This window comes from Carassius gibelio, chromosome B9 (genome assembly GCF_023724105.1).
Source record: "Carassius gibelio isolate Cgi1373 ecotype wild population from Czech Republic chromosome B9, carGib1.2-hapl.c, whole genome shotgun sequence".
In the NCBI taxonomy this organism is placed as follows: domain Eukaryota; kingdom Metazoa; phylum Chordata; class Actinopteri; order Cypriniformes; family Cyprinidae; genus Carassius; species Carassius gibelio.
This window is the reverse complement of record NC_068404.1, coordinates 8,575,156-8,589,816: the sequence shown is the minus strand read 5'-3', so window position 1 is coordinate 8,589,816 and position 14,661 is coordinate 8,575,156. Positions and strand designations below refer to the sequence as shown.

The following is a 14,661-nucleotide window of genomic DNA, read 5'->3' as shown; positions in this document are numbered from 1 at the left end:
AGATTTCAGGTAAGATTCCAGTTACTTTGATGTCACAGATGATAGACACTGCACTGAAGACTCTCTATGACACATACTGCTTTTCCACTGTGGCTGGTGCCAGAACCCAATCAGGAACCAGGCTGTGTGTTTCACTCAAAAAAATAAAAAAATAATAATAATACTAATAATAACTTATAATAATTCCTAGGCCAGTGCCCAGATCCTGGTTCCAAACCACCATGAAACCTTGCTGGTCTTGATCAAGGGAACATCAGCTAGAAGAACTTCTAATTCATGCCGCAGTTTAAAATCCACCATTTTTAAAAGCCATTGGAGTTTAAATTAACAACATTAGAAACTACAATTAAACGTGAGTTCAGCAGAAGAGACCACCGCTTTACATCTGCAAGAGATAACAAGTGATTCTGGTCATATGTTGGTGACATGGAGGTTTCTCCATAGACAAAGCTATGATTCCCATAACAGGGCCCTCAGATGACCTTTGTTTGCCATATTACAAGAGGAGGTTAAAATGGAAGAAAAAAAAAAAATAATTAGTTTGAGTTTTATCATTACAGTGAAATGTACAAAAAACACAGTTAAATTGTTGTTTATTTTTTAATTTAATATTTTTAAGATAATATGTGACTCTGGACTTCCTATAAGTCATAAGTAGCATGGGTATATCGGTTGTAATAGCCAACAGTACATTGTATGGGTAAAAATTATTGATTTTTTTTTTCAATGCCAAAAATCATTAGCATGCTAAGTAAAGATATTATTAAATATATTTTCTAAATTTCCTACCGTAAATACAGTATATCAAAACTTAATTTTTGATTAGTAATATGCATGGCAAAGGAGTTTTTTTTTTTGTTGTTGTTGTTTGTATTTTTTTTTTTTTTTTTTTTTTGTACAACTTGAAATGCTATTTTCTGAATATTAATATATTGTATTATTGCATTCTCATTCCAGATATTCAAATAGGTTGTATCTCAGCCACATATTGTCACATCATAAAAAAAAACATACATCAATGTAAAGCTTAATTATTCAGTTTTCAGGTAATCTCTATTTCAAAAAATGTATCCTTATGACTGGTTTTGTGATCTAGGGTCACACATAGTTGTGTGTAACACATTTTAAATCATCACCTCAGTTCTCGCTTAAATTACATATTTATTGATTTTTATTTTTGTTCCCAAAAATTACAGACCATTTAATATCATCATGCTTTTTGCTTTTTAATAAGTAAACACAACATACTAACAAGCATTCACAGACGAGAGTCACCTACTGAAAGCCTACTGAAAGGCTCTTCATAAATACTTTTCATAAATGTATTTTTCATAAATACGGGGGCAAGTTGCAAGATTTTAATTTTCACGAGTTGTCGCATGTGTTTTAAATTTATAAATGTATACGATTTGTAAATAGCAAGGTTATTGGATACACATTTGTAACAATTATGAGAATAAACATTTATAAGCACGGACGTCGAACTTGTAGCAACATGTCATGACGTGTTGACTGTTAGCAGAAGGTTCCGCTGTTTCCGCCCGGAACTTCCTTGGAGCGACACCAGTGTACAGCAGCAGTCTGGCTAGATTTGCTGCTAGCCACAGTGGATCAGCTGATATTTCAGGGGCTGTTCGTATAGATGACCGCTTCACCTGCTCGTCAACTCAGCTCTCTGAAGATGCACCGCTGAAGAATGCGATAGATGTGAGTAGTTTTGTATCAGACTGTGAGCAGATGTGTTGTAGACATAGCTAGCAGCAGTGTTAGCTGTGCAGTACATGCACTCCAGAGGGAAAGAGCCGCTGTCAACATCAATCTGTCATCATTGCGTTTATGATTCGTGTCAGCTGGGTTTGGACTTCAGGGTGTTTTCTCTCTCCCTATGTCAACAGCTGAATGAAAAAAAAATGTGCGGGGTTTAGTGCGGATCTGTTCATAATTTGATATTGGGGTCAGATCGTGGTAACGTTACTTCGTCTGTTTTATTGCACTCCATGCATGGTAAAAGTAATGGTAATCTGGAGAAAAAAAAGCTCAATGTGTGAACTATAAATGTTTCTGTCTGCAGTATACAGTAGGTGAATGAGTGAATACGGATCCTCATCTGCATTCCAGTGTAATTGATTGGTCAAGACTGGACTTGGTATTTAAAACACCCAGAGGGCTTCAGACAGCACTGTGTTGTGTCATCGCATAATACCTTAAATAATTTATGTCTGTGTGTTTAGATGACTCACAGTGTATATGTGCACCTATGCTCTGCTTCTGAAAAAAAAAAAAAAAAAAACCTGTTGTGCAATGATGGTATCAGAGGGTAATACCATGGTATTTCAGTAAAGGTCATTGTAGGGCTAGGTGGTATGACAAATGTCCTATATCACAATTGATTTTATGTCAAGGCAACTGTGTAAATTACAATATTGCAAAAAATATATATTTTTTGGATAATCCAGTGAATTAAATTTTTATCTAATTTTATAATTTTCTCTTTCTGTTTGGAAACTTCCATGAAGAAAATAAGGAAAATTTAAAGAGAGAGAAAAATTATTAAGATTAATGTTATAAAACAAATAATAATATATATATATTTTTTTCTGATTGGATGTGCCTGAATGGATGTGCCATAATTACAAGAAGTTGTTGTAAAATAGTCAACTTATCCATGTTTTCTTTCTAAGAACTATATAATTATATTATAGTTGATATACTATAATTGAAAGCATGTACAAACAAAAAACTTTTTTTTTTTCAATGCAAAAAATATATATATAAATTTTTAAACATTACAATTCCCCCTATCTGGACTAAGTTACAGATGTTCTCTCATGTCATTTCCCAGTATGTTAAAAAAACTGTATGTTTGTTTCCACTGAGTGGTACAGGTGAGTACAGTACAGTACGGTACAATTCAGGACCGAAAAACCTGATCCAACTTGCGTTTCCACTGCCAACATTACCTTTACTAAATAGGCGTGGTGTATGCCGGAAAGTAGCGATCAATGATAAAGCACGACAATAAGCACAACTCTGCCTCGTTTTGTTAAATGTCAGTTTTAATGAACAATAATAGCCATTATTAAAGTATAAATAGAAAGTATAAGAGGCTTATATAACAGTAAAACAAAGAAAAATGCCAACAATTCAGTCAAACGAATGCTACATAGTTAAAAAAAAAAATTGTGCTCCGCTAAAATGGTATGATCAAGAACAGGAATAGATTCACAAGACCATGAATGCCTGTTAAATATACCCAAAACAAATTGTATCTCATGTTTAATCACTACAGAGACATCAGAGCTAACAGCAAATGTTGGAAGGACTAGCTGAGCTAAGGCTGCTCCTGGCCGATAAATGAGCACTGAGTGCTCGGTGATCGCCTTGAGCTCTGAAATCAGCATGGCAAATTTTGGAAATATTTAGAAAATGATGCGGGTTTTTGGGTAAAGACATTTTACAAGTCCACAATAACAGAAAATAACACATATTGAGAAACGGCTATTATAAAATAATACCAGTACTTGTACCAGGCAAAAGTTACAATTCTAATCAACCAACCAATGTTCTGCAGTGAGTTAAGCTCCACCCTTTTGGTACCCTTTTCTATGCTAGGTACCCCAACGGAAGGGTAACAAAAAAGTGATATGGTACGTTTCCCTATTTTGGTACCATTCACAACTTCTGACAATGGACATAATTGTGTACCATGCCATACTGTACTGAACTGTACCACTCAGTGGAAATGAGCCATTAAGGCCCGGATATACTTCAAACGAAATCAAAGAATGAAGTGATATGATGGCATTTCGAATAAAATCAGGCCTAAACAAAGTTTGTTTTGAGTTTGTTTCGGCAGTTCGAAACAGCCGACCAATGCAAACTTTCTGGGGGAGTTCGTTTTGGTTGCTAAACATCTTTGAGCTTCCATTGGTCCATGGAACACAATCGGTGGGTGTGTCCTGAAACTCCACCTTCTTTGACACACAATTTTTTTTTCTACCGGTTCGTTTCTCATTCTGCAGAAGACCTACAGGAGACATCTCCTGAATACACTGGAGTGTTGAATAGCTGAGCTGGCACAATTAAATATATCCACACTTGTACAATCGCTCGCAGAGAGATTTCAGAGAAAGCATTTAATTTCTAGAGAGAAATTGCAACAAAGCTTGGTGTCGATGACCCAGAGTTATGCAAAAAGCGACACAGAGAAGCATCCGAGCCCATGAAAAGATTGAAAGGAAAGAGTAAAGATATTAAGTAGAAAGTACAAAATACATGCGTTTCAATATTACACCATGTTGCTGCTGTTGTTGTTCTTTCAATAAGCAAATCTAAAGGGTATACAACAAATGAAATGCCAAACAAATATACAATAATAAACCCGCATGAAGAATGATAAAGAAGTTTTTTTTACTTGTATTGTTATCCTTACAGGCAATTGGGTAATGTTATCCAACAGCCAAATAGCTGTTTAAGTTACGTTTTAGTGGAGTTGCCTAAGTCATACTCAGTCTTGCTCAACTTTGGTGATGCCCACATTTCATTATCCAATCAATTCCCAATGGATAAATTCAATTCTACTCTACATTTCCTCTTGCTGAAGGAAGTGAAATACATTGTGATTGACTTCACAAATTCTTCCTCATTCTGAGGTCAAAATTGGCCTGTTATGACCATTGATTTGGCCCACCATTCCCAGTGTTGGGGTAGTTACCCAAAAAAAGTAATTAGTTACTAGTTTCTAGTAACTTCTGTAAATTGTAATGAGATTACTTTACTTTACTAGTTACTGCTTTTGAAAAGTAACTTCACTACTTATTACATTACTTTTTTTATTTTTTAGGGAATTTTTTCCAAATTCCGTTTTCCATTTTAATTTTTCTGGATTCCATTTTTTTTTTCTGTTGAATTTCTTTCTCAACTCCTTTTTAATGGTTAAATTTAATTGTATTAATCAAAAAGCATGTCTAATTTATTTAAATCATAACACATACATTTTCACAGCAATTTATTAAAAGGTTTTTAAAAAATTACATGTTTAGGGCCCTATGAAATGTTTAATTTTTTCTTCATCATATGTTTGTTTTTGTTTTTGCATGTGTAAATCTATAAAAGCATAAAAATGACTTAAATTATTAAATTTTTCTTAAAATAGCCTTATGATTTTTTTTTTTCCCCCTCAGAAATTCTGTTGTGTATTTACATTTTTCTGGTTATCAAATGAAGGCATAAAACATTCATTTTGATTTTCTTTTAAATATTGAAATTAAGCAAACTGTATTTTTTGGTAAACAAAGGGGATTTACTATTAAAAATAAAATGGAAGGAATGTTAAGCAGGAGATGCTTTAAAGCGCGAGAAATAGAAGTTTCCCCAGTAACAGCTGTAAACAAAGCAGCGCTGGGTTCACAAACTGCTTTATCAGGCATGTAACATGCAAGTCTTCCTTTAGAAATACAGTGATATAAAAAAACCTGTGTCTCGTTTTGATATTTAAACATATAAATGTAAGGAATTATTATTATTAAACGTGCAGTACGTGCTCATGTTTATTTAACAAAGCCTTTTGGAAAATCGTTTAGTTTTAAAATCATGGCGAGTCTCCAAAAATAAATAAATGTATGGGAAACACATCCCACATCACAACCACCTGAGCCCAACTTCAGTCTACTCATCACCTTAACTTTAACTGCATTTTTAGATGGCACCGCAGCCAGACCGATATACACAACACAGACCGGAAGTTAACTTAGGGCCAGGAGCATGCGCCAGATGAAACCGTCTATAAGATGACATTTCAGCACTTGACAAATGGAGAGCTACTCCTACGTAGCACTTGAAGCACAGCTGTATGATTGCTTTACGTAAAATGCTGGGAAACACACGTCAAACAATAACGAACGATCGTAAAATTACTCGTAGAAAACACTCTTAAGCACTAAGATCAATCGTTATCGGGAAACCCGCCCCAGAACTTTACACACAGGCAAACACGGCATGTGTAACGCAGGAAAGCGCGTTCCTATAGTCTAGGAAAGTAGTGTAGTTACCAATATTATTAGTTTAATGCATTACTTTACATCGTTACCCAAAAAAAGTAATATAGTCACTGTATTCCGTTACTTTGTAATTCGTTACCCCCAACACTGACCATGCCATACTACAAGTAGCGGGTAATTAGGAAGAAACCCATGCCATTGAAGCATATATTCACTGTAATATAGTTTAAAAAATGCAAAAAATATATGCTATAGTTAAATATAATAATATCGCCCAGCCCTACAAACCTACCTTCTGTGTTTCCTCAGATTACGTCTGCAGTGAGTTTGGAGACTCTTGTCATCCCAGTTGTCATGGAGAAGCCATGGAGGTTATGGGGGGCATTGGAGGCGTGTTTGCTGACCATGTGCACCTGGTCCTGGGCAGTCTGCCGTGTGTCCCTACTGGCCCTCATTCTGACCTTCCACTTGTATGGAGGCTTCATCTTGCTGGGACTCATCCTGGCCTCTGTGGCCGGCATCCTGTACAAGTTCCAGGACATTCTGCTCTACTTTCCCGACCAGCCTTCATCCTCGCGTCTTTACGTTCCAATGCCAACAGGAATCCCCCATGAGAATGTGTACATCCGCACCAAAGATGGTGTGCGGCTGAACCTCATTCTGCTCCGTTACACCGGCGAAAACCCCATCTCTGCTCCCACCATTTTATATTTCCACGGCAATGCGGGGAACATTGGCCATCGCGTCCCGAACGCGCTGCTGATGTTGGTCAATCTGAAGGCCAATGTGGTGCTGGTGGACTACAGAGGCTATGGAAAGAGCGAAGGAGAACCTAGTGAAGAGGGACTGTACCAGGACGCCGAGGCCACCTTGGATTATGTCATGACCCGGCCGGACATCGACAAGACCAAGGTGGTACTATTCGGCCGCTCATTGGGTGGCGCGGTGGCCATCCGTCTGGCATCATGCAACCCACATCGAGTGGCTGCCATCATGGTGGAGAACACTTTCCTGAGCATCCCACACATGGCGGCCACACTGTTCTCTTTCTTCCCCATGCGTTACCTACCGCTCTGGTGCTACAAGAACAAGTTTCTCTCCTATAGACACGTGGCACTGTGCCATATGCCATCTCTCTTCATTTCGGGCTTATCAGACCAACTCATCCCTCCGGTGATGATGAAACAGCTGTACGAACTGTCGCCATCTCGGACTAAACGCCTCGGCATCTTTCCCGAGGGTACACACAATGACACCTGGCAGTGCCAGGGTTATTTTGCCACCCTAGAGCAGTTTATGAAGGAGCTTCTTAAAAGCCATGCCCGAGAAGAGACGGCCCAGGGGACGACCAACGTCACCATAATCTAGAACATTAACTACTATTGACTGCTTTAAATCTGGAGCCTCTCAGATAGAATGTACAATTTATTCTCTCTTGCTATTATTATTTCTCTTTTCCCAAACTTCAGAAGCTCTTTCTTTCCATTGCTCACACACCAATAATTCATTAGTTAGATTTTCATTTATTTAATAGAGAAGGCTGAATTTTTTAAGACTTCAGAATATTTTATATTAAGTATGAATGCATCTGCCTCAAGAATTCAATGCCCTCTCAGTCCTTTTCTTTATTTGCTGACAATGTTTGCCCTCAAAAGTATACTTAAATCCCTACTACCTGCAAATTCAATTGGAAATAGTTATTTGCCTAAACACAATGGTTAGAACTACTTTCTGAGCTTGAACAGTTAAATTTAGGCATCAGTTTTTGGTTTAAAATTCACAAGTAACATCATAATGTCTGGGATTAACATTAATTGAGATGGTCACATTTGTTCTACCACTTAGCCTATATTTCATACATAAAGTTGGTAACGGCAAGCTTGAAGTTGCTAATAAAATTTGACATTCTCACATTTAAAATTTTGTTTTACTCATGAATGACAAACTACTACTCCAAAAACTCCTAAGACTACTGAAATAAACAATTCTAACAAACTAAATAAGCTGAGAAGCTATATTCTTATTTATTTTGTTTATATTTAATATATATTCACACTTTTTTTATTAAATGGAACAGAGGGCTCATTAAAATATTTTTGGCCTTTAAAATTCTAGTGAAAATGGGGGCAATTGATCCTAGTTCACTCATCTTTGTCTATGGCATTTCATGCATACAATCTTCTGTACCCGGCTGTAATGTGTTGGAGCTTTATCTTATCACACTGCCTTCTTTTTTTACGGAAGGTTTAAAATCCACTCAGGAAATCGGCTCATTGTGGTTTGGTCCCATTTTATGAATTTGCATATGGAGCTGTGTGTGAGAAGTATAGATTTCTATACTGATTTTCATGTGGGCTACAGTTCACTGTGAGCACTGTATGAAAATACCAACAAACACAACAAGCCTAAATTATGTTTACTCTATCTCAGGCTTAGTGATCTTCTGAAAGTTAGAGTGAAATCGCACATAGCAGCTGCTTGACAGTGTTCCAAGCACAGTCCATTTGCACAACTTGTAAATAAGGTCTTTCCTTTCTTTTAATAAGGTCAAGTGCTTAACATCAGATCTTTACCAATGACCCGTATTGTTTGGATCATGTTGAAAAACCTGCCCATTGGTGACTGTTGCACTGTGTCTCATCAATTTTCTTGCATTTTCCTTTAAAAAGCAGAAACATTCACAACAATGTAAGGATTTATTGACACAAAAATGAAAATTGCTATCATTTGCTTACCATTTATGCCTTTCCAAACCTGTATGACTTTTTCCAGTTTTTCCAGTAGAACAAAAAGGAGGAATTTTGAAGAGTACATTAGTCACCCTTTTCCATGCAGTTGTAGGTAGAAGACTCAAAAGGACTCTTAAAAGTTGGTCATATGACTTGAAATCACACAATGATAGACAGCTGAGAAGTTTTGCTGTTTACTAAAAACTCTTTTCCAGTGAGTTGACTCTGTCAGAATTATGAGATCTTTGTTGCATTCAGACGGTTCTCTCATGAACTCATGATGATTCAGTGAAGAACAAATACAATGTCAGTATTTTCCTTCTAGAAGCTATAATATTGTCTATGGGAGATTTGGAATGTAGACCGGAAGTCATCTTGAAAGATTCTGTCCTCATTCATTGTAGTTGAAGAGCAGCCAGCACCTTCTTTGAAATGTCTCCTTTCGTGTTCCACAGAAGACAGAAAATCATACCTGTTTGGAAGAGTAAATGCTGGCAAAATTATTATTATTTTTTTTACAATTTAATGTATCGAATCAAGGGCATGAGGTTTGTGTTTCTATAGTCTCACATTGATGGTTGACTGTCAAGCACCCATTAAAAGAGAACGGTGGACTTTGCAAACCTGGCCCATTATGTACTGTATTGCATGCTTTAGATGCTCAGCACATTTCGTTTAGCTCTGATGCACTTTTACGCTCACGTCTGTTGTAATGCGTGAAAACTGCCTGTGAATTTTAAGATGACAGATTTCAAGGCAGAGTGATCCTTTGTCAGTTTGCATGCAGATATTGCTATCTTCAAACCAGAGTTTATGTCAGGCTTCCAAAGTCCACCTTTTGGGATTTTACAGGCTCTTTTGGGCCCCGTTGTTCTCAAGAGATTGTATAGTATAGCACAGCACAGCTGAGCTCTAGATGTCTTCAGTTACGGCTAGTATTATTTATGGTTACTAGTTATGTAGTAAAACAGGACAGTTCTAATTGAGTAAGAAGTGGAACCAGCCAATGCAAGAGAAAAAGTTCCCAAGACGTCAGTTTTTGGATGGTTTCAATACATTAGATACTTTTGTACATCTGTTTATTGACCATTTGATTTGAAAAGAAATATTCCTAATGGTCATTATTGATCATATAGGCCTAATTCATAACTGCCTCTAAACCCTATAGGAAATAATTTCAAATGAAAATGTTTTGCAATGTGACATTTAGTTGAACTCAAAAGTGATGTGCCATGATACCTTATTGAATGTCTGTGTGATTGAGTGTAAACCTAAAATACTACTTAAAGAGTTTACTAACACACCATTGGCATGTTCTGGCCATTCTCTGGGGCTAGTTTGTATGTTGAAATCTCATTTCATCTTGTTCATAAACTGAATATATGAAATAATATAAAGTGCTGCTCATGTTTTATATTTGCTCTTTACAGTAAATAGCAGAGCAGAAAGATTCAGTTCTGAATGTGCAAGGAGGGTTTTCTTATACTTTCAACATTTGTGTTTTGAGCTCTGGGTTTTCTATTTAAATCATTTGTTCATGTACATACAGTTGAATCACACTTTCTATTTTCTGTGTGGTGACATGCAATAAAGAAATCAAACCCTTCTGATAACTTGGCTGCATGAGTGTATTTGTACTTTGAAGTCGCTGGTTCCTGTTCTGGTTTTCACGGTGGAAACTCCACTTTAAAAAGAACGAAACTGCTGGGTTTTTTTAATGTTTGATTTTATACCAAGAATAGCTTTCCTTTTGCTTGTCACTGTTATTTATATACTTTATTATGTGCTATTCATTTATGGTCAACAAGTCCATGTCTGACATTTTCATTTATCTGCTATTTATCTCTGCACATTTGACGCAGTTTGTTGGAACAGCCACAAAGTAAGTGGTGACAAAGCAACTTTCGGTTACAGTGCAGTGTTAAATACGGTGGGTGTGGACAGCTCGGCAGGAAAGGGACACAAAAACCAGACTGTTAGCAGGAGCACTGTTGAAGACGGGACATTTTTGAGTACGTTTGCTTTTGTTCCGAGTTTTCATCTATACCACATCAACAAATACCAGCTTGAAGAGGAAAGGAAGTCTGATCCAGGATTTTTCTTAAAGAAATGTATGCTAAGAGCTTCAGAGGAATATTCATGCCATTTGAGGGTGAATTGGATTCAGCAGGCATAACAAAAAACTCCAGTCAAGCTTCTTTCTGAGTAGAAACCTCTCACTGTAAGGAGGATGTTTTGAGGTGGGTTGAGATCTTTAAAGAAACAGAGCTTCTTCAGAATCTATATTTGCTGTTCAGGCTGCACTTGTTCACTGATAACCATACTTTCTAGAAGTTTGTTTCCACCATGCCTGTTGAAGATGTTGGTCCAGGTCGGGGTGAAAGGAGAAGGTTGTCCTGGATGTTTCTAGTTCTGGTGATTGCTACCATCACCTCCTCTTCCCTGTCTGTGATCTCCATGTACCATATGCTGGCCCTGCGGGCCGAGGTGGAGGGTTTGAGAGCTGAGGTGGTCCGCAGGAGAGAGGAGCAAAGCGGGACACTAGAAGAAGTGGCAGGAAAACAAACCCATCAGCAGGAAGATGAAGAGAGCAAAGAGACAATCGAGGTTTGGACCACAATACAAGTACATCAAATGTCCTATGGCTTGTTAGAGAACCCATGTCCTCTAAACCGGAAACTATTATAAAACTATGTCATTATTCAGTCAGTTCAATAACAATGTTGTAAAGTTCATTACATTTAATTTACAGTCCATTCATTACATTTATTAAGCCCAGTTTGGGAAACCCTGGTTTAACGTAATCAATTTTATGGTGTTGAAAAAAAAAGGAATATAGTTTCTCTCTCATTGCTTTTTTTTATATCACAATGGTACATTCAATGGTATGTTTTAAAAAACGATAATCTAAACATAGTCAGAATAGATTACCTACCCTAGGTTACATTAGTAACTGCAGTTTTCATCATGTATAATAATGTGTAATCAGTAATGTATTAAAAATTGTAAGTAATCTACCAAGCTCTGATCATCAATTATGAAACAAGTTCAGTTCTACTATAAGCAGCTCGAAAGAATGCAATATTGTCATTGCTCAGCTCAATAAAGTGCACTTTTCTGCTCTTAATGAATTGCTGATGGAATTATCTGGTGTCACAGTCACTGTCTTAGTTTTGCTGAAAAGTTGTTTAATAGCCTGTTTAATAGCAGGTTCCCATTTTGAATAAATGAAAAGACTTTAGGGTATGTCCCTATACAGAAATTCACTTTTCAGAAAGATTTCTGAAATAAGAAATATTCACTAGAGTAAAGTGTATGACAACTAGCTCCAGTCCCATCAACAGGTTTAAAACTAATTGAGATTTTTTTTTTTTTAATGGCTAAACTGGTTTAGCTAATGTAGATATATTTTGAGCACTTTCATGCTGGTCAAATTGTCTGTTATAATCTATAACACAAAGTGACAAACTTTGAGTTCTGTGCCAGTAACAAACCATCTTGAAATGTAATCTTGTAGAAGATGTCTGAGCTGTTCATAATTCAGCAGGTTTTCTGGTTGTCTGTGTACAGTATCTGAAGCAGACTGAGATGGATGATGCCGTAACAGACCATACTGTCCTGTCAAAAAGGAGCCTGGGTCATACATCAAGCAAAGCAGGCAAGCGCACACTTCTGCTTATTCCATGATGCTTGTCTCTGCTTTTCTTTTTTGAGTGTTAACTGAGAAGAGCTGTGGTTTTTTGGTGTGTGTATACTGACAGGAATTGTGAGAAGCACAGATGGTGTAAGATTAAAACCACTTAATAAATTAAAACTAAAAAAAAAACATGCACATAGTGCAAAAGTGCATCATTATACATTTGCATATCCTGTTGCTTTATGAGTCACTGAATGCAAAACCCTTATAATATCATTATTGAAGTTGCACCGCCATAATCATTCTTTCCCTAAAGACAATACTTTAAGACATATTTAATAACAATGCATTTACGTTAAGTCATTTTTTTCCCCTATGAAAACATCTTTCCACAGAATCCCAGCCCTGTTTACAAATGATGGCAAACAACAGGAGAAAAACCTTCCAGAAAGGTACTAAAGGAGTTTGTAAAATTGCAGCATGTAAATGTACTGCTATATCACAAAATTTGCCACAGACTTAAGTTAAATTACATTCAAGTGATCCTTTATATTAGTCATGACCTTGCTTTTTGCTAGAGTCAGGAAAGAGTTAATTGGACTACTGACAAATTAATTAACACATCATCCATAACATCAGGGATGTCTGTCTAGAAACGTGGTGAGGTAATACGAGGAAAGCTGCAGAGGTGTAGCACCTACGACTCTGCATATCAATATAAGAAATGCCGGTGTTAAAATAAGGCACAGCATTTAATTCGGACAAAGTCCCTGATTATAAAGTAAAAAAAAATGAGCATAAAGGCTTACTCCTTACTCAACCTCTAAACATTACTGTCACTGGAGTGTGTGAGCAGATCATACAAAAACATGTAATTCACTAAAACGTAAAATACCCATGAACTGCCATGATAATGTGTTGGATCTTAGCATTTTGTGCGGCACATGCCAGCTCAGATTTTTTTAATGTTTCTATCATAATATTTAGACTATTATGGAAGGAAGAAGCATTTAAATTCTTTATCTGACCCCAACAGCAAAAATGACTTTTTATTTATTGATTTATTTTGTCAGAGTTTGCTTTGGAAATATGCACAGCCATCCCATGGCAAGTCGGACTGAAGCGTGGCACGGCTCTGGAGGAAGAGCAGGGCACCATTTTAATCAAAGAGGAAGGCTTCTTCTTCATCTATAGTCAGGTATATACATTCTCAACGTATGACACATTCTTGAGTTTTTTGGCCTCTTTGAGACATCCCAACACCGTGCTCAGTGTGTGCTCAGCTCTCCTTTTCCCAGGTTTACTACACAGACTCTACGTTCGCTATGGGCCACATCGTGATTCGTATAAAGAAGAACGTTGTAGGAGACGAGAGTCAGCACGTTGTTCTGTTCCGCTGTATTCAGAGCATGAATCGAGTCAATCACTTCAACACATGCTACACTGGAGGTGAGCTGCTTATCAGTGTAAAAAAGAGTGCAAATTCTCATTAACGTAATGCATTGGGACACTTTACTTGTAAATACTATTTATTTTCAAATTGTGTATTTTAAATGTAATGTACTGCTGTGAATACTATTAATGTGCTGTAAATGTCTTATAGAGAGGTATTATGCATATATGAATAAATATATAATGTACCTGTTATTAAAAATGAATGTAACTGAGCATGTGATTTGCAGGCCTAGTGAAGTTGGACTCTGGGGACAGACTGGAGCTTCTGATACCTCGTACCAATGCAAATATCTCTCTGGATGGGGATTCCACCTTCTTAGGAGCAATACAACTGGCCTGACAATGGAGAACGACTTTGGATCAGACACTGAATGAGACTGAATATGCTTTATTATAATTATTCATAAGGATAATTATTGACATTCCCTGGACTCCACGAATACCACACTTGCTTTATGTTGTGGAGCATTCCTAAAAATGTCTTCATCTAATTACTTTGTATCCAGCTACTTTGGTTCACACTTCAGTGGCATTTCATCACCCATGCACAAAATGAACATTATTGCCCATATTGAAGTTCCTCTATGTCATGATTCATCAGTCTTCATAATGTTTTATCAAAATATAGTTCCATGTACGCTTCCGAAATCACTTCCCTCTTTGTTTTTCACATCTCTAACAACTCGTTTCAGGTGTGTAACAACCACTTTTTCACAATCCAGTCAGTTCCCGATGGATAAAATCATATCCCGCTCAACATTTTTTATATGACAAATTTTAAATAAACACTTTGTGCATAACACATTTTACTCTAAGATAGTTATAAATGCCATTTCTTGTT

The 14,661-nt window shown here is 36.8% G+C and overlaps 2 protein-coding genes across 3 annotated transcripts; both read left to right on the top strand.

Annotated features, from left to right (window-relative positions):
- The first annotated feature begins 1,493 nt into the window (after window positions 1-1,493).
- LOC127965239 (protein ABHD13) lies at window positions 1,494-10,341 on the top strand. Its single transcript, XM_052565935.1, has 2 exons — window positions 1,494-1,707; window positions 6,309-10,341. Exon 2 carries the CDS (start codon window positions 6,354-6,356, stop codon window positions 7,365-7,367), a length of 1,014 nt encoding a protein of 337 aa, XP_052421895.1. The 5' UTR covers window positions 1,494-1,707; window positions 6,309-6,353; the 3' UTR covers window positions 7,368-10,341.
- Window positions 10,342-10,474: 133 nt separating this feature from the next.
- On the top strand, window positions 10,475-14,391 carry LOC127965241 (tumor necrosis factor ligand superfamily member 13B). Of its 2 annotated transcripts, none has more exons than XM_052565937.1 (7): window positions 10,475-10,968; window positions 11,060-11,335; window positions 12,299-12,386; window positions 12,761-12,817; window positions 13,439-13,563; window positions 13,664-13,814; window positions 14,048-14,391. In XM_052565937.1, the coding sequence occupies exons 2-7, from the start codon at window positions 11,075-11,077 to the stop codon at window positions 14,158-14,160; spliced, it is 795 nt and encodes a 264-aa protein (XP_052421897.1). In that variant the 5' UTR covers window positions 10,475-10,968; window positions 11,060-11,074; the 3' UTR covers window positions 14,161-14,391. The 2 variants fall into 2 exon arrangements, with proteins under 2 accessions (XP_052421897.1, XP_052421896.1); XM_052565936.1 differs by having other exon boundaries at window positions 13,649-13,814.
- The last annotated feature ends 270 nt before the right edge of the window (window positions 14,392-14,661 follow it).